An 18,460-nucleotide genomic window follows, 5' to 3' on the forward strand; every position below is an offset into this window, starting at 1 on the left:
TTTTAAATGTTCCAGCTTCTCTGTCTGGGTAATGAGAATTTCAGCCTCACGTAAATCACCATGACAGATCACCCAAGAGCCTTCCAACTCAGCTTCAAGATTCTTTCGGATAATAAAAGCATTAAACCCTGCATCTACCAGACCCTTCTAAATCTTAGTAGGGAATATGCTCTCCCTGTCTCAGCCCTTAAGAGGGGCCCACTGTAATGTATTTGCTACTGATGCTCTGTGACTCAAGGGCCATTTGGCTTCAAGTGCCTTGCCTCAAGGTTATCCAATATTCTTAGAAAAGTACAAAAGGATTAGCTATGTTCTTAAAGTCAGATTGCACTAGAAGGAAAGCGGGGACAATAGCAAGGACTTGGCCTTTTGTAGCTCAGTGTCGGAGATGATTATGTCTAGAGGCTCAGGAGCCAGCTGACCGTGAAATTCTGTAGCTCCTTTCTGATAAGGCAGCCTGCATCCTCCTCTACCTCTTCCTGTAGTTTACCCAAACCTCATTTTTATTTTAAAATAACTAGGTTTATGGACAAGGGTTGGAGTTGCTTGGAAAAGCATTCATCCCTGGGTCTTTGGGGACTACCAATCGGTTGGATCTGTTAACCTTAAAAATAAAACCGTTACTTTACCAGCAAAAGTGGGTTTATTCAGCTATGGGAGAAGAATTGCAATTGGGGACACGCAAGCTGTTGCAAAATCATAGGCAAGTCCAACAAAGGGGGGGGTGCTATTTTACGAAGAAGGAGGAGGAAGCTAGGAGGGTTTATTTGCCACAAAAGTGCATAGGAGAAAACCGGGACTCCAGGGTAATGATGACTTCTCAGCGGCTGAGTTGCTGGGGTGGTCTATGTCTTGCAGAAAACGCAGCGTACATCTTTCCCTATGGGGCCTGGAGTGATTCTGTTGGGCTCTACAACTGACAGTCCTTCCTGTAACTGACCTTCTAGCCTCCCACTCCGTTTTAGTAAGGTTTCCTTTCATTAATTTTCACAGATCCAAGGTAATTTCCTTAAGGCTGAGCCCTGTGGCGGTTCACTCACAAAGAAACTAGATCCTTTCACGATTTATGCTTCCCTTTTGCCGTTTGCTTGTCCTTGTCCTTAATTTGCTCTATATTCCTGATTACAAGCCAAAGATGACGTTTTCTAAGTAACGTTAAGAATTTTCGCTCTACCGCGTCCAAACCAGAGCGCTCCAGGCCCTACAAATGGCTCTGCCGCTCGCAAGGGTGTTCCAGCCCATCCTGGAGCACAGTGTCCGGGCAGGCTGCTTCGGTTCCTGGGGCCCGGCGAGCTGACTGCTCTTGGAGGGGTCATCAGCCGCCCTCCACCGCGGGACGTTTGGGGGGACTCAGTGGAGGGCGGCGGGCAGAACTGCGTTTTCCTCTTCAGCACGGTACCCTGAGCGCCTAAGACAGTGCGGCCCTTCTGATGTGGGAGGAGGGCCCGTCTTCACCTGAGTCTGTAAATCCCTGAAAGTGTAGGAACATTTTTCTGGGGAGTGAGGTGGCGGCAATCATTTAATTTGCAACACGGTCCGAGGAAGCAGCAAAGGTGGCTCGAGTCACCCAACTGGGTCACTACGTGCGGGCGGGCCAAGCACCGGCTCGCTCCGGCCGGCCTCCGGGACAGAGGGAGGCCGGGAGCTTCCCGCCGATGCCCCCGGCAGCCTGAGGGCCCCCAAGCAGTCCGCACACACCCAGCACCCAGGCCACGTGAGTGCGAGCACGCCGGCCGGAAGCGCGTGCGGGGGCGGGACGGAAGTGACGCGTTTTCGCGCGTCGGCCCCGGAGGGTACGTATTTCCGGCGCGCCGCGCCCCACTGCTAGCTTTTCTGGGAGCCCTTTCTGCCCCGCTTCGGACCGGCGCGATGGGCAAGAAGGGCAAGAAGGAGAAGAAGGGCCGCGGGGCGGAGAAGACGGCCGCCAAGATGGAGAAGAAGGTGTCTAAGCGCTCGCGGAAGGAGGAGGTGAGCGGGGCCGGCAGCCAGGGCCGGGACGCTCTCCGCACGAGCCGCACGCCACCCGGTGCGCGCTGCTGGGCTCCCGGGTCCTGGAGGGCTTCCCTCGGCTGGGAGACGGTAGGGGCCGGGGGAGGGGGCTCGCCTCGGCGACGGGGTGGTCTGGGGCGAGGGCCTTAGCTTCCGAGCCTCCGTCCTCATTCTTAAAGAGAGGGTGAATGACCCTCAAAGCAGCCCAGAGCCGTGAGGTCCAGTGGGAGCGAGTGCAGCCGCGGCGATTCCAGAGCCGCTGGTGGGAACACCGCTGTCTTCTCTCTCCCGCCCTCCGTCTCTCCTTTCTGTCTCTCTCACGGTTTCTCAGTCTCTGTCTTCCTCTCTCTCTGCTCCCGCCCCCCCAGCCGGGTCTGCAAACGGATCAGTGCTGAGCTTAACGCTGGGCGTTCTGATTTCTATTGGCGGTTGCTCACGGGCTTCCGAACCTGGGTGATTTATGATGGTTCACGACTGGGTGCTGTGCTGCGTGGGCTTAAGTCCTCACGACCAGGTGAGTTAGGTAGCTTCCGCCCGCCCAGCTGACAGCGAGGAAGTCAGAAACAAGTCTCAGCTGTGAAGTGGTGCTGAGTTATAGTTTGACCAGCTGTTCCCAATTCCCAGCTCTGACTCCACACTGCTCCTTTTTCTTCATAGCCATTCATGTCTCTGTTTCTCATCTGTCAAATAACGTGGTCGGGCTTTTCCTTCTGCCTCCTCTGGGTTCCGCTTTTCTAAGGTTCTTCACCAGTTACGCGCATGGGCTGGGCAGCCACAGGCCTGCATTTGAATCTCCTCTCTGCCACAGCTAGCTGGAAGGCCTCAGAGGAGCATGACCTGTATGTGCAACCGCTGTGCCTCAGTTCTTCACATGTGAAGTAGGGGTCATAACTGCATGGGCCTGGGTAGGGTCGTGGCACAGGAAGATAGTTAACTTGTGGGGTGCCTTTAGAACAGTGCTTGACACATAGTAAGGTCTCAATAACTGTTAGCTGGTTTACACTCATGTTCCCATCTCTCTGCAAAGCCCGATACTTAGGGGATGAGAGTGGGTCCCCTGTGGAGAGAGAGTGCACGCGCTTGTCAGGTTTGGGACCTGGGACTTCGCATGTTGCCTTCTTCAGTCCTCAAAACAAATTTTTAAGATCAGTGGTCATCTGATTAGGTCAGGCCCACAGAGTATACTCTCCCTTTCTTAAAGTCAACTGTGTCATATAATGTAACCTCATCATGAGAGTGCATCCCATCATTTCCTGGCTGAGGGCCTGAAGGGGGCAGATCTTGGAGACAACTGGGAATTCTTCCTGCCACAGAACTCGTGTGATACCTGGTTGACAGCTCCACTTCGGTGTCACACACATTCCTCCCCCTTCCGCGCTTAGGCATGTTGAAGCCCTCCTGCCCCCAGGAAGGTAATCTCTCAGGTGAATGACACTGGGCCAGGCGCTCTGGAGTATCTGTGACTGCCAACAGTCAGTCCCCTCACCCAGGTCTCCATGAGGTTCCAGTGGGTCAGGAATTTGCCTCGTCTCCCCGAGGCAGCGGTTTTGCATTAGCGATATGGTGGTCAATAGGACAGCCTTTAGGCAACTGCTTATGTGGAAGTGGCAGGATAGTGGATGCTTTCGCGGACCACCGTGAGTGTGAAAATTGGCAGAGCCACTTTGGATCCTATTTTGTTCATATCGAGAGGACTGGAAGCTGCCGCGTAGCAGTTATGCACTTGAAGGCTTACCTTGGAAAAACTTCCAGCTACACGAAGACGTTTCACAAAAATGGCCACAGTAGTGTTTGTGGAAACAAAGCATTGGGGTTGACCTAGAGTTTAGCAGCAGCGGGATGGCCGGAGACGCCGGGATGGAGTGGTAGCTCTGCCACAGGGAACGTGAGCGGAGTCGGAGTGTCAGACCTCATTCAGCAGCGTCGAGCACAAAAGCAGGTTGCCGGAGAATGCACAATATGGTGCTGGTGACATGAAATTGAAAAATGTGAGACGATAATTAGTATGTATTATTTAGGGATATGTTTACGTGTAGTTAAAGTATAAAGAAATGCTGATAGTAAGGAGCACTCTGTCCCAGAAGGTGGCTGCTTCCTGGGGGCTCATGGGTACACACGGGAGGCGGAGGGCTGTGGGCCGCTGTTCAGGCCGAGGAATGTGGCATTCTGATGAAAGGAACTGAGGCATCCTGTGCAGCTTGGAGCCAGGAGGTGGGGTGGGAAATGAAACGGGCAGGATGGTCTGGAAGTGTTTTTAGGTGCAGGGCACATCTACCTACATAGTGGAATGTGAAACAGGAATGAGGGCTGTGGGCTTGGAGAGAGAGAGAAGCAGGGAAGAAGGAGGTGGGGACACAGATTCCAGCATGAGCAAGGGGAGGAGAGAGAGCATGCAAGAAGAGAATAAGGCTGGAAGGGAACTTTCCCCAAGACGCACAGGTCATGCATCACTGGGTGTGTGTGTGTGTGAGATCACTAGTAGATGCAGGAATATGACTGGCCTGGGAGTAGGAAGACCATGTTCCAGTGCTGTCCAGCTGGGCAGGTAAATTGGCACCTTAACTTCTAAATTTGTTTCTGCGGGTGTAAGAATAGAGACCTTCTTATGCAGATGGGCTGCAGTTGATAGCTGCTGCACTCTCACCATGCAGGTGCAGTTCTCAACGGACAAGTCTTGCTTGGAGCTCACCTTTTATTAGTTTGGTGGGAGAGAGGTGGAAACAAAATGAGTAAGCAAGCAGGGGAAGTCTCAGACACTGCTATGCAGACAGCAAAGCGTGTGGGTGGGGTGGCCAGGCCTGGCTGTGTGAGAAATGGTTGAAGGTGCTGGCAGGAAGTCAGGGAGGTCTTGTCTAAGTGGGAGGCCCTTTGTGGGGAGTGTGAGGGTCTGGAATGAGATGGTACATGCAATGTGCGTGCGTCTATGTGTACTTCCGGAAAACTGCCTGTAGGGTCAAGCTCTGAGTATTTGTGCAAGTGTCAGAGTCTCTGTCTCCGAAATGGGAGGAACATGTTCTCATTCCTGAATGTGGCTGGACCCTGGGCGGGGCAGACACAGTGGGAAGGTTGACGCAGGTTTTTGACGGTGTAAGAGGGTTTAAGAACACGTCTCAGGTGTGACTGCTTGTCTGCCTTTAGGAAGACCTTGAAGCTCTGATAGCCCATTTCCAGACACTGGATGCCACAAAGACTCAGATCGTGGAGACACCGTGCCCCCCACCTTCACCAAGGTAAGCCAGCAAGGACTCTTCGAGCATCTGATGAATTTCTTGTGTACATTGGAAAACCACTTTAAATTGGCACCATGTTTTCATAAATAACTGGATACATGGAATGTTTTCCTCATTAAAACCGATTCCTATTCCAGATAAGCTCCCACAAAATGGTTTTTTCACTCTTCTGAAGAGTGGGAGTGAGGCGTTTCAGCCCTGTTGTCACAAAAACACAGAAACGAGGTCCCCCACCTCAGCTGCTCAGCAGGGATTGTGCCATTCGAAAGCTGCCCAGCTGGTCACAGTTCATGGACGAGAGCATTGCCCCAGTGAGCTCTTTGGTTCTTAAAGTGTTTCAAAAGTGTGTGTCACAGGTGTAGAACTTCAGACTACCGTCTCTTATTGCTGTTTGTAATGACAGGTGTGATTTTCAAACATAAATGTGCGTAAGCCATTTTAAATGAATTCGTGAATCCTGTGAAGAACTCCAGAGTCTTCTGTAGGATTTCAGGTACTTGGAATGAGCCAAAATGAGCAGGCTTTGGTTTTCCTCTTACTCTTCTGTGTCAATTTCCTGTCCTCTCGGCTTCTGAATTCCAGTTGTGTTAGAAGTTTGTTTAGGGCCCTGTAATTCTTGTATTTGCTACTGACAGGCTAGAGGGAAAACGCTGAGTACGTGGAGTTAGGAATCAGGAAAGTTCAAATGACCCTAGAAAAGATACATGTTCTTCAGAGAAGGGGAAATGCATTAATTTCACAAGCACATGAGACAGTTTGGTTGGGAAGTGATTTGCTTCCTGTCCCTTAGAATAAACATCTCACTAGCGTCGTTGTCAGAAATGAGATTGATCTTACCAGAGGGACCCCAGTCCGAGTGGAGGCCTGGGGTCCAGCTCGTCGGGAGGGGGGTGCCGGTGGTGCCTCTGATGCCCAAATCCCACCGCCTCGGACACGGGGTTTAGTCTCCCCTGTGCAGAGATGGGGGGCGACGTGGTGGCCGCTGTGCAGAACGGGGCGACGCAAAGTGCTGTCCGGCAGCTCCTGGAGTTGCAGGTTGTCCCTGTCTTCACTTCAGAAACAGCGTCAGGAAGTGCGGTATAGTTTCCCCTGTATTTGGCGTGTTCCTCCCAGGGGCCACACACAAGTCACACGTGTGGTAGACGCATATTGTCCTTGGAGCTGTTAAAGCAAGTGAGTCCTTGAAACCATGAAAGTTTCGTCCCTACGGTGCCCCTGAGGGAAGCCATTCTGAATGTGGATTGTTCTCTAACGAGATCTTTCTGTCAGTAACCTTAGTAACTTCTCCCCTCCTCCTCCTCCAGAATATTATAGGAAAAACCATGAAAATTACCAAGTTTTGTGAGTGTGTGTAGCCCCAGGTGTTGGCTGCCATGTAATTTAATGAGGAAGCCAGGAGCGTGCACCCAGGTGCATCAGAGCCTCAGGACGCCCATGTGCAGGCTGGAGGGGGTGGGTGTGGCTGGGCATGGGGGGCAGGGACCCTGAGGGCACCCTGTGGGGGCTCTGGGCCTGACTGGGATTGCTGTTTCCCAGTTGTGCTTGTTAATTTTCCACAGAAAATTTTAGTAGGTGTTAAGTGAAAAAAAGATTTGGGGTTAAAGAACGTTGGGAAACAGGTGGTTTCCTTTTGGATTTTTTTTTTTTTTTTTTTTTTTTTTTATTTATTAGAGAGAGAGACAGCCAGCGAGAGAGGGAACACAAGCAGGGGGAGTGGAAGAGGAAGAAGCAGGCTCATAGCGGAGGAGCCCGACGTGGGTCACGATCCCATAACGCCGGGATCACGCCCTGAGCCGAAGGCAGACGCTTAACCGCTGCGCCACCCAGGCGCCCCCCTTTTGGAATTTTTAAAAAATTGTGGTAAAATACATCTAACATAGAATTTCCCATTTTAACCATTTTTAGCTGTGCAGTTCACTGGGATTCCTTACGTTCACTGTGCTCTGGACCCTTGAGCCTTCACTCCCCATACCCTTCTTCTCGGCCTCTGGTGACCTCTGCTTCCCAGTTTTCAATTTGCCTCTTCTAGATACTTCATACAAGTGGAGTCACACAGCAGCTGTGCTTCTGTGTCTGGCTTCTTTCACTTAGTACGATGTCCGTAAGGTTCATCCGTGTCGTAGCATGAATCTGAACTCATTCCTTTTTAAGGTGGAATAATGCTCCACTGTGTGGATGCACGCATTCATCTGTTGATGGACCCTACGTTCTTTCCACCTTTGGGCTCCTGCGAGTAATGCTGTGATGATCGTTGGCATGCAGGTGTCTGTCCGAGCCCCTGTTTCCCTGTTTATGAGGTTTCTTTGGCACGTACCTAGGAGTGGGATTGCTGGGTCACGTGCTACTTCTGTGTTTAATTATGGGACTGTTCTCCACAGCGTAGTCCTATTTTTTTTTCTTCTTAGATTTATTTATTTATTTTAGGGGGAGAGAGCATGAGCAGGGAGAGGGCAGAGGGGGAGAGAGAGAGAATCTCAAGCCGACTCCACACCGAGCACAGGGCTCGATCTCACAACCCTGAGATCATGACCTGAGCCAAAATTAAGAATCAGATGCTCAACCCACTGAATCACACAGGCGCCTCAGCATAGTCCCGTTTTATAACACTGGGTTCTTTTTTTTTTTTTTTTTAAAGATTTTATTTATTCGATAGAGATAGAGTCAGCCAGCGAGAGAGGGAACACAAGCAGGGGGAGTGGGAGAGGAAGAGGCAGGCTCATAGCGGAGGAGCCTGATGTGGGGCTCGATCCCATAACGCCGGGACCACGCCCTGAGCCAAAGGCAGACGCCCAACTGCTGTGCCACCCAGGCGCCCCAACACTGGGTTCTTTACGGCAAACTTTCTACATCTATAGAATGTTTTTGTGTACAGTAAATCCTCAAGAGAAAAATAGAGTTGTCTGATTTCTCAGACTTAGCTGACCTTGAAACCTTTGTTTTCCTTTACGAACTACCTTCTGGAATTACTGTTAGAGTATGCCCCCGGGGAAGGCCACGTGAGGGATTTTGAAAGGGGGTTTTCCAGAGATTGTCCTGCCCTCCCACCCCCATCGTTGTCTTACCTTCTACTGAGATGGTGCACATGTATGTATAGTCCCTTGTAGCCGGTCTTTTGTCCTCACGTGTGGTGTAAGTAGGAAGTTATTTGCGTTTTTTAGGTGGAAGCTGTCTGGATACATACTACAATGCTCAAGTACTGGACTTTTTAGAACAGTTATCTTTTTTTTGAAAGATTTATTTATTTATTGGTGGGAGAGCATGAGCGGTGGGGAGGAGCAGAGGGAGGGGAAAAGCAGACTCCCCGCTGAGCAGGGAGCCCGATACGGGGCTCCATCCAAGGACTCCGGGATCATGACCTGAGCTGAAGGCAAATGCTTCACCGACTGAGCCACCCAGGTGTCCCTGTAGAACAGTTTTGATTGTGATTTAACAAGATAGACCCGTAAAATAGGTTAGCTGTGGGAAATGTGGCACTTAAATGAGGGGCACCTAGACTTCTTACTGCCTGATGGTTTTTAGCTGTGTGAATCATCCAGGTCCGGGGCCCTCCTGGGAGATTGGTATTGTGGCCGTGAGGTTGATTTTAAGGGTTGGAGACCTTAGCTTTCGTTGCCAGTGCCGGGGTTGTCTTTCCCCGGAGTTCAGGGAGGGGCTGCGGCCTCTGGTGGAAGGAAGGCCGGCTCTCAGCTGGGCCCCATGTGGCCGGATTGTGTGTTGAATGCTGCTTCTGTCTCTTGTAGGTTACATGCCTCACTCTCTGCTCACCCAGAGAAAGACGAATTAATCCTTTTTGGAGGTGAATATTTCAATGGCCAAAAAGTAAAGTATATATTTTTTTCTTTTCTCCTCACATTTCCATGGGTCTCATTTTGAGTAAAATTAGTTTAAAGCAGTGGAATCAAATATGCACTGGTCCCAGCTCCTGAGCCTGCAGGACTGGCATGCGACCTTGTCCTTGAGAAGCCACCAGGGTCCTTCAGTGAGCTTTAGAGTCACTGCTCTTACTGCCTGCTTGTGATTGACCAGCACACTGCTCATCTGGGTTGATATCCATATGTTCATGATGGGTTTCAGAGTTGTTTTGAATAGTGGAAGAAAGTGCTGATTAACTGTAGAGCTAATTTTCATTTTTGAGCAGGCCAAAGAGACCTGTATTTCAGAACTGTGTATGAAACAGTTAGAAAAGCATGCGTTGGCCTTTCTTCCATGCTGGGGAGCCCTGTGAGTTTGACTTCTCTTGTTCATCTTCCACTCTGAATTCTCATGCCTTTAAAAACCAGGCTTGATTTTGAGAGATGACTTGCTGAGCAGCAAAGGATCTTGGTACCTTAGGTGCTGATAGGCTTGATGGGCAGACATTTTTCTTTGTCATTATCCCAAAGGATCCAAGGGGCCCAACCACAGGCTTCCTGCATTGGTGTGATTTACATGGCTTTAGGAAACCTGTTTCCTGGGGAAAGCTAATGATTGAGATCCCGCTTTCCACTTACTGCCATTTGCATGGAGCCTTCATTGATGACACGAAGTCCCACTTCCTTTTTGCAGACGTTTATGTATAATGAACTGTACGTCTACAATATCAGGAAGGACGCCTGGACCAAAGTGGAGATCCCCAGTCCGCCTCCAAGGCGCTGTGCTCACCAGGTATGTGTCCGTGCTGACCCTCCGCCTTCCTCCTTTACCTGTGAGGGCTGTGTTCTGTGCTCCTGGAGTTGGTAGCCGACAGGTGGCCTGGTACAGAAGGGGGGGCTTACACGTGGTCACACTTGCTGCGACTGATTTGGACGCATTGAGAAGCTCCTTGCTCTTCAGTGTCTTCACTTAGGGGACGGACAGGAACACCTTCTTCAGGTGGCCCGAAGAGCATGGGAAAAGCGCCAGGTCAGGCTAGCTCGTGTGGTGCCTAGCACGCAGCTGCCATGCAGCAGAGCACTCCTCCATCGGGGGGAGAGGCTCCCGTGGGCCCCAGACCTGCTGGCTAGAGAGAGGAATTCCTCAGGAGAAACGGCATGTTCCAAGGTAGTTCTTGACGAACGAAATGGGTCAGAACCAGAGATAGCGAAGGGTGCTGAAGTCAGCATGTTGTCGGCTGGTTTCTGCTCACCTTGGGGAGCTCTGTCAGAGCTCCTGCTCCTGTCCAGTTCTGTAACTCCACAAGGGCGAGCCCTTGGTCTTTCCTGTTCATTATCCTAACCCCGGACTTGGAGCGGTGTCAGGGCGCAAAGAATAATTTGAAGGAGTAATCCGTTCTCAGCATGGGAGAAAGATTGTATGAGCTTGCCGTGGTGCGAGTAAAGCATCCCTCCACGGTACGTGGGGATCCTTTCTTGGGTTCTCTGCTCATGGGTAGCCTGCTGGTCTGAAACTGGGTCTGAGAGGAAGACGTGCCTGCCTGGACTACACATCGAGACCGGCAGGCATTTGGACTGGTCCTTCTTGTGGAAAAGAAGAATGTACTTGCAGGTTTAGCAATCAGATCTTAGTGAGCTTGGATTTTTTTTTTTTTTTTTAAGATTTTATTTATTTATTCGACAGAGATAGAGACAGCCAATGAGAGAGGGAACACAAGCAGGGGGAGTGGGAGAGGAAGAAGCAGGCTCATAGCGGAGGAGCCTGATGTGGGGCTCGATCCCATAATGCTGGGATCACGCCCTGAGCCGAAGGCAGACGCTTAACCGCTGTGCCGCCCAGGCGCCCCAGTGAGCTTGGATTTTAATAAATAGTGGATGTTCTTTTTTTCTTTTAAAGATTTTATTTATTTATTTGACGGAGAGAGAAAGAGCAAGAGCACGTGTGCACACAAGTCGGGGGGGAGAGGCAGGCAGAGGGAGAAGCAGACTCCGCGCTGAGCAGGGAGCCTGATGGGGGACTCGATCCCAGGACCCTGGGATCATGACCTGAGCCAAAGGCAGACACTTCGCCGACTGAGCCACCCCAGGCGCCCCTAAATAATGGAGAAGCTTGATCCGTTCACCAGAGACTGCCCCAATTCTTGAGAATGTGTGATCTGCCCCGGGCCTCCAGGCTGAGGATGAGTCCCGTCTGTCCCAACCGTGATCTCTCCATGTCCCCAGCCCTCCCAGATCCCTCCTTGGATTCCTGGACCCCAAAATGCTCACATACTAATGGGGCAGTCCCAGTCTGGGCCCATGTCATGTGATGTGGGCTCGGGTTGCTTTTGAGTTTGTTTTCTTACCCGACCTAATCACGGTTACTAACTGCGTCCTTGAAGAGTGAGTGTAAAAGTCTTTGTGATGTTTAAATGCAGTTATTTGGGCGGAGCCGAATCAGTGGGCTCTGATTCGAATGCGTGCCTTAGGAGGAGGCTAGGTGGGGATTTCATAACATCTTTGTAGTTAAGGTTGGTTTGCTGTTTTCTCTGAATTTCTCATTCAGAGCCACAGGAAACAGAAAATTGGTTGTAAAGTCTTTGGCCTGAAAGTCTTACAGTCCAAAATCCACGACGTGGAATTCTGAGACCTAAAACCTTCCTTCTCATAGACTTGCTCAGTGTGGTGTCCAAGGTCGCGTTCTTTAACTTCTCTTTAACTGGGGCATGGGAGATGGGAAGGGGAAGCCTGCGTGTACATCATTCTTTCTCTTTTCCTAGATCCTTTTCTGGGGGGTGAAGTGGATTTTAGTGTGTAATTTGAGAGTTTAGTGGTTTTTCTCTGGGAACACAGCCCAGTGAGAGGGAAGGGCTGTGGCACCTGCACGGTATGTGGCCAGATGTGTGCAGACCTCAGTGGCCGCTCCTCTCGGCACACCATTTCCCGGGAGAGCGGTGGGCGCATTCACACAGCTTTGCCTAGACCGTGAGGATGCCACTGCCAGCAGGAGGGGGCCACCGAGAACTGCGGGGACAGGTGACGAGGAGGTGGCAGTCGTGAGATCATGTCTTTTTGATCCCTGGATGGTTTCTCCCAAAGTAGTAACTAAAACTCACATGAAACAAAGGTGTTCTCTCCTAAAATAGGAAACAGTTGATGGTTGAAAACATCCTCTGTGTTCTTATCAGCCTAGTGCGTCAATGAGCAGGAAGTAGTTTCTGGAGAGACGTTAATACAGAGGAAATCTTCACGAGAGAAGCAGAATGCCACGATGGTGCATCGGAGCTGCTGAACGCGTCAGCCGCCATGTGGATAATGGCTGTGTCCCAGTCCGCGTGAGCAGGTGTTGCGGGGGCTCTGGGTCGCTCCCTCAGGAAATAGGAGGCATCTTTTACATTCGAGGCACCCTTCTGGGGCTGGGACATGGCGACAAAAAAAGACAAATTTGCCTTTCCTGATGGTGTCCCATGGCGTGTGTTTTCTCTGGTCCTGATGGCATCATGCGTTTTTTGGACTCCCACTTTGACGAATGGAAGCCGTTGTGAAATCCGTTACTTTGGATTCTGATGGGCTTTTGTTTTTTGGCATTTGGAGGGAGAGCGGGGAACTTAGGGTTTTCCAGACGTGGCTTTATTCCAGTTAATGCAAGAGTGTGCAGACCCAAGTACCTGGGCGGCACACAGCCTCGTGGGGCGGGTCGGAGCGAGGTGCCGGCGAGGCCGGCCTTGCCTCGCCCACCGGTCTCCGGGCTGGGCTTTGTCTTGTGAGGCTTCAGCAGTTACTTCCAAACCGCTGTGTGTGTGCACGTGAATATATCTGTGATTAACATTTGAATTTTATTGTTTTATTTCCCTAATACTAAGTTAATCACTCAGGACAGCCTAGGGGTGTAAGCCTGCTGGGTAGGGAAGCTTCCAGCCCAGTGACCTCGCTTCCCTGTCCAGTCGGCCAGGCCTGTCCTGAGGAGCCAGCGGGTGGTCAGCCCATGGCTTGACATCCTCCATAAGAAGACTCCGTATCTTAGGGTATCTTAGGAAGTCATTTCTTTAGTGCTTAGACTTCTTTTTAAAACGTAAACTCTGGGGGCGCCTGGGTGGCTCAGTCATTAAGCGCCTGCCTTTGGCTCAGGGCGTGATCCCGGAGTCCTGGGATCGAGCCCGGCGTTGGGCTCCCTGCTCGGCTGGGAGCCTGCTTCTCCCTCTCCCACTCCCCCTGCTTGTGTTCCCGCTCTCGCTGGCTGTCTCTCTCTCTGTCAAATAAATAAATAAAATCTTTGAAAAAAAATCTTTAAAAAATAAAAAGTAAACTCTTTTAAGATCTCCTTACTGGGCCCTGAACATATTATTTCTGTGTTACATTTTGAGGTGAATGTGCATTTTATGGGTATCTTCTGGCAAATAAATTTTTGTCTTCTGCAGGACATTTTAGATTACAGTGTGTTTATTTTGAAATCAGCTTTAACTGACAGTGACCTTAATAAAAATCAGTTCTTGGAGAAATTTGGCATGGACCCGTGACCTGGATTAGATCCCTTTCTCACCACACTGCCTTCCCTTCCGCTCCCTTAACAGTTACGAAATAGAAAGAATTTGGAAATTTAACTTGGATGAGACTGAAACTTTTGAGCTGGAATTTTAAGATCCTACTGCTAATTCCCAAACCACTTTGTTTCTTGTTCTTTCTGTAGCCAAGAAACTTCTTTTTTCATTTTTTTCTTAGTTACTTCGATATAGAGCCGTATATCGTTTTTACTCACAGAGAGTTGATTAAAAATATTTGGGGCAGATTATTGAAATAACCAGACTCGTAACCGTGCCGTGTTGAAGGTGTGTCTGTACAGTAGTGTGGCTCCTTTGCTGTGCGCTCCAGCACGAGCAGGCAGACGGGTTTCCTGTAGAAAGCACTCTGAAGGTGTTTCAGTTCAAGTGTCCGTAACGTGGCAGAGTGCCGCAGGGGGCAGTGCGCAGCTTCCCCGCCCCCCCAAGGGGAAAAAACAAGATGAATTTAGTTTACCCTAAAACCTGTTTTCTTCATCTTTAGTGGTGGTAAGTAAAGGGAGATTTTCTTTATTATCTGTTTCTTTAAGAACCTCAAAAAGGTAATTTTTCATAATTTGTCTTTAACGGGTGCATCGGAAAGGCTTCTCTTTGTACTGACGGGAACTGTGTGGCGCCTGGGCTGTGTCTGACTTTGCTGTGTGACTGCGTCAGCAGCACGCTTGGGACCCGCCCTGGGCTTGATTTCTTTGACTTGAATTTCCTGGTTTATCCGATGATTGTGTCAGGTGGTTCAGGCGCCTTCTAATCTTTAAAAGGTGGGTCTGGTTTAAAGTTGGTAGGAAAGTAATTTGCCTGGTACTTCTCGTGTAGTATTTTTGAAAACGTTCTTAAAAGGTGGAGAAAAAGTTCTGTGTGACTCACACTCTCAACACTGGACCCCAAACAGAAGATGTGTTTTTGTTCGAGTATTTCTGTTTCGTTTCTCCTATTTTATTGACATGGGGTTCACTGATTTTTTTTTTCCTCTCAATTTATACATTTGTCTAAATTTTTATACATTTTTCTTTTTTGAATAATTTCTGTTCTTTATTGCTTCCTTTGACTTTGGGTTTAATTTGCCTTTACCACTGTCTCCAGGCGGAGCTGTGGAATGTTTATTTTAACTCTTCTTACGTAAGCATCTCCAGCTGCATGTCTCCCTCTAGGCACTGCGTTAGCTGCATCCCCCAAGTTGTGTTGCAGTTTATCATTCAGACTGAAGTGATCTAATTTGCCTGTGGATGTCTTATTTGACCATGTGTTACAGCGCTTAGAAGTGTGTTAATTTACAAATATTTGGGGATCTCCTGGGTTTCTTTTGTTATTATTTCTAATGCCGTGGCAGCCAAAAGAGCACGGCATGATTTCGGACCTTTTAAAATTTTTGAGACCTAAGCTTTGGCCTAACATCTCTATCTTGGTACATTTTTGGTGTGTATTGGAGAACAATGTACGGTCTCTGGTTGTTGCGTATGGTGTCCTGTTAGGTCAGGTTGGTTGATAGTGTTCACACCTTCCCTGTCCTTACTGCCTCGTCCCCGCTCATCTCCTGACGCTTCCTTTGTCTGCTGTTAGCACAGCCACCTCAAGCTTCTTGGGGTTAGTGTTTACGTGGCATATGTTTTCATCCTTTACATCCATTTGTGTCTACGTTTTAAGTGCATTTCTTACCAACAGCACTGTTGTTGGGTCTTGCTTTTTTACCCAGTATGACAGTTGTTGCTTTTTAATTGGTGTGTTTGTCTGTTTCATTCATTCATTCATTTATGAGTAGGCCTCGTGCTGGGCACGACCCTGAGATTGCAACCTGAGCTGAAATCAAGAGTCAGACACTTAACCGACTGAGCCCCCCGGGCGTCCCTGTCCGTCTTGTTTAATGTGGTGATTGAGAGGGCAGTCAGTAATGCCTTTGGTATTGCTGTTTGTTTTCTATCTGTCCCATCTGTTCTGTGTTCCTTCTTGGCTTTTTCCCTGCGTCTTTGGGGTTGATTGTATTTTAACATCCTTTTTTTATCTTTTCCGTTGGCTTATTAGCTGTCCCTTGTCTTTGCTTTCATGCTTGTTCTAGGGTTTGCAGTACGCATCTTTAACTTAGGACCGTCTCCCTTCAAATGATATTATACCACTTTACAAAGACTGTTAGAACTTTCCAGTAGAATGCCCACATTTTCTTCTATCCGTTGTGCTATTACCGCACAATACAGTGTTACTGATTTTGCTTTAGGCAGTTACTATGTAAAGAAATATTAAAATGAGAGAAAAAATATCTATGTTGATTTACTAATTCACTGTTTCTGGGACACTTCATTCCTCCGTTTTCATCTGATGATGTTCTCCTTCAGCCTATAGCTTCATTTACTGGTTCTTGAATTGCTGGTCTGCTGATGTCAATTTTTTTCAGCTTTTTTTCTAAGTGGAAATGTCTTCATTTTACTTTCATTTTACATGATACACTTGCTAGATACAGAATTCTAGACTAACAGCACTTGAAAGATGTTCCATTTTCTGGCTCACATTGTTCTAATGAGAGTATAGTGGTCATTTTTATCTTTGTTCTCCTGTATTTACTGTTTCTGTGTCCTCCTCTAGGGCTGCTTAAGTGATTTTCTCTTTCCCTTGGGCATTTTAGCAGTTTGGTTTTGATGTCTCTGTGATTTTCTGGGAGTCCGGTTAGATTTAGGTTAGACTATTCAATATTGTCCAGCAGGCAACGAATCTTTTTTTTTTTCCTTGCAATCTTTTTCTTTTTTGGCTTCATTTTGGATAGTTTTTATTGCCATTCACGGTGGACGTGCTGTGAACTTTTGCATTTTTCATTTTACAGATGGTGTTTTTCACTCTAGAGGCTGTTTGTTCTTTGATGACCATTCCCATCTCTATTATGTTCATATTTTCCTTTAAATCTTTGGGCATATTTATAACTGTTCTCATGTTCTTGTATACTGATTCTCTCATCTCACTTCTGAGTCTCTTTCTGCTCACTGACTTTTCTTCTAATGGGTCACATTTTCCCCCAGGAATGTGCGGTTAGATGCTGGCTGGATGTCAAAGGGTGCTCCTGGCCCTCGGCAGCACCTGGCTGGATTGGCGAATGCTGCCCGTTGGTGGTCTGGGTTTTGTTCTCATCCGTCAGTGACGGATGTGTCCCGGCACGCAGTTCAGTCACCTGCAGGTCATCGTGATCCTTCTGAGGCTTTCCCTGTGGATGGCCTGGCCCGAGCGTTTAGCCTTTCCGTGTCTCCACCGAATGCTCTGGGTGTTCAGTGATACTTTTCACTCGGTCTGGTTGGAACTTGCTGGTCTCCAAGCCCTTCGTAAGCTCAGGCTGCTTGCAGGCCTTCAGCTTTGCCCTGGTGGGTGTTTGCCCAGCCTCCTGTGGTCCTGCCTGGCAGCTGTGCGGCTTGGTGTCGGAAGGCTCCAGTGGGACCCCTGTGTGGACTGGCAGCGTGTTCTCTCTCCAGTACCCTTCCCTGCAAACCAGCAGCCCTCAGCATCCCTGAACTCTGACCTTTGTCTCCTCAGCTCGGTAAGAGCACCTGCCCTTTTGGGCCCCTTTCCTGCATCAGGTGCCGAAAGTGCATCCCAAGTCGAAGGGCTTGTCCTGCCTGTTGGCTGTCTCTCAGGAGCTCAGGCCAGCACTTCCCATTGTCTGATGACAGGTGCTTCGTGGACAGTCCAGTGGCCCCTTGTTGATGGAGGGAGGCCGCTGGGCTGCATCTTGGTCCCTCCTGGTCAAAAGGGTGGGTTTTATCCCTGGCTCTTCATAGTTTCGCCTTCCCGTGATTAGTACGTGAACTTCCCCAGGTGTTCACAGTCCTTGAGGAGTCAGATGAGACTCTGAGGTCACTGACTTGGACCCACCTTTGTGCAGCCTCCAGAGTCTCACTGTGCTGGGCCTGCTGTTGGGGGCCAGTGGGGGATGGGATGTGGAAGACCAGCTCTGCCTTATGGTCTTCTTCCTGCCTGGAGTTTAACTTCATTTTTTTCAGAATGACTGAAAAAACCGAGGCGCCTGGGTCGCTCGGTCGGTTAAGTGTCCTACTCTTGGTTTTGGCCCACGTCATGATCCTCGGGGTTGTGGGATCGAGCCCCTCATTGGGCTCTGCTCTCAGTGGAGAGTGTGCTTGGGATTTTTTCCTTTTGCCCTGTGTGCACGCATGCTTTCTCAAACAGATCTTTAAAAAAAAAAAAAAAGAATGAAAGCTATGTAAGTAATAAATATTCATTATGAAAAAATGAAATAAATAGGAAAGTAAGTTCATTGTCCATTTTTCCGGAACTACTAATTTGTATTTTTGCATCTCTTATGTAAACATGTAATTTGGGGGGCGCCTGGGTTGCTCAGTCGGTTAAGTGTCTGCCTTTGGCTCAGGTCGTGATCTGGGTCCTGAAATCCCGCGTCAGGCTCTCTGCTTAGTGGGGAGCCTGCTTCTCCCCCACCTGCCCCTGGCTTGTTCTTGCATGCACATGGTGTGCTCTCTCTCTCAAATAAGTAAAATCTTAGAAAAAAAACACAATTTGTATTTCTGCACATTCGCAATTCTGGTTAGTTGGACTACGCATCAGTACGTCCAGTCCACTGTGTGTGTGCATCATGTAGTAGCCTTCTATAATGGGATAGCTCAAGGCACCTTGTATCGCGTAGCAGGACTATAACACTTCACTAAACTCAGAAAATTGGGAGATTGGGGCCCCAGTGAATCATCACGGCGGATTTAATGATTTGAAGCTCTCAGTGTCTTCCCCTCAGATGGACCGGTGTTTTAGAGTGCTAGGAAACTGGCTTGTCTCTTCATAGGGTGGTCATCTGTGCTGAGACAGCACATAAAAAGCTGATTAAAAATGGCAGTGGAGAGGGCCGTGTCACCCTAAA

At 49.1% G+C, this 18,460-nt stretch overlaps 1 protein-coding gene across 5 annotated transcripts in view; it reads left to right on the forward strand.

The window, feature by feature from the left end:
- Nucleotides 1-1,800: 1,800 nt before the first annotated feature.
- Nucleotides 1,801-18,460, forward strand: part of KLHDC4 (kelch domain containing 4) — a 48,266-nt gene continuing 31,606 nt past the window's right edge. The window contains exons 1-4 of one of the 5 annotated variants that reach the window (XM_045772727.2): nucleotides 1,802-1,968; nucleotides 5,128-5,219; nucleotides 8,960-9,038; nucleotides 9,765-9,863. In XM_045772727.2, the coding sequence (XP_045628683.2) occupies nucleotides 1,870-1,968; nucleotides 5,128-5,219; nucleotides 8,960-9,038; nucleotides 9,765-9,863 (369 nt within the window). In that variant the 5' untranslated portion in view covers nucleotides 1,802-1,869. Of the gene's footprint in view, nucleotides 1,969-5,127; nucleotides 5,220-8,959; nucleotides 9,039-9,764; nucleotides 9,864-18,460 lie in introns of those variants that run through there. The other 4 variants (XM_087870390.1, XM_045772731.2, XM_045772732.2 and 1 more) reach the window with 4 other exon arrangements.

This window comes from Ursus americanus, chromosome 21, assembly GCF_024610735.1.
Source record: "Ursus americanus isolate L20-20 chromosome 21, mUrsAme1.1.p, whole genome shotgun sequence".
Taxonomy (NCBI): Eukaryota; Metazoa; Chordata; class Mammalia; order Carnivora; family Ursidae; genus Ursus; species Ursus americanus.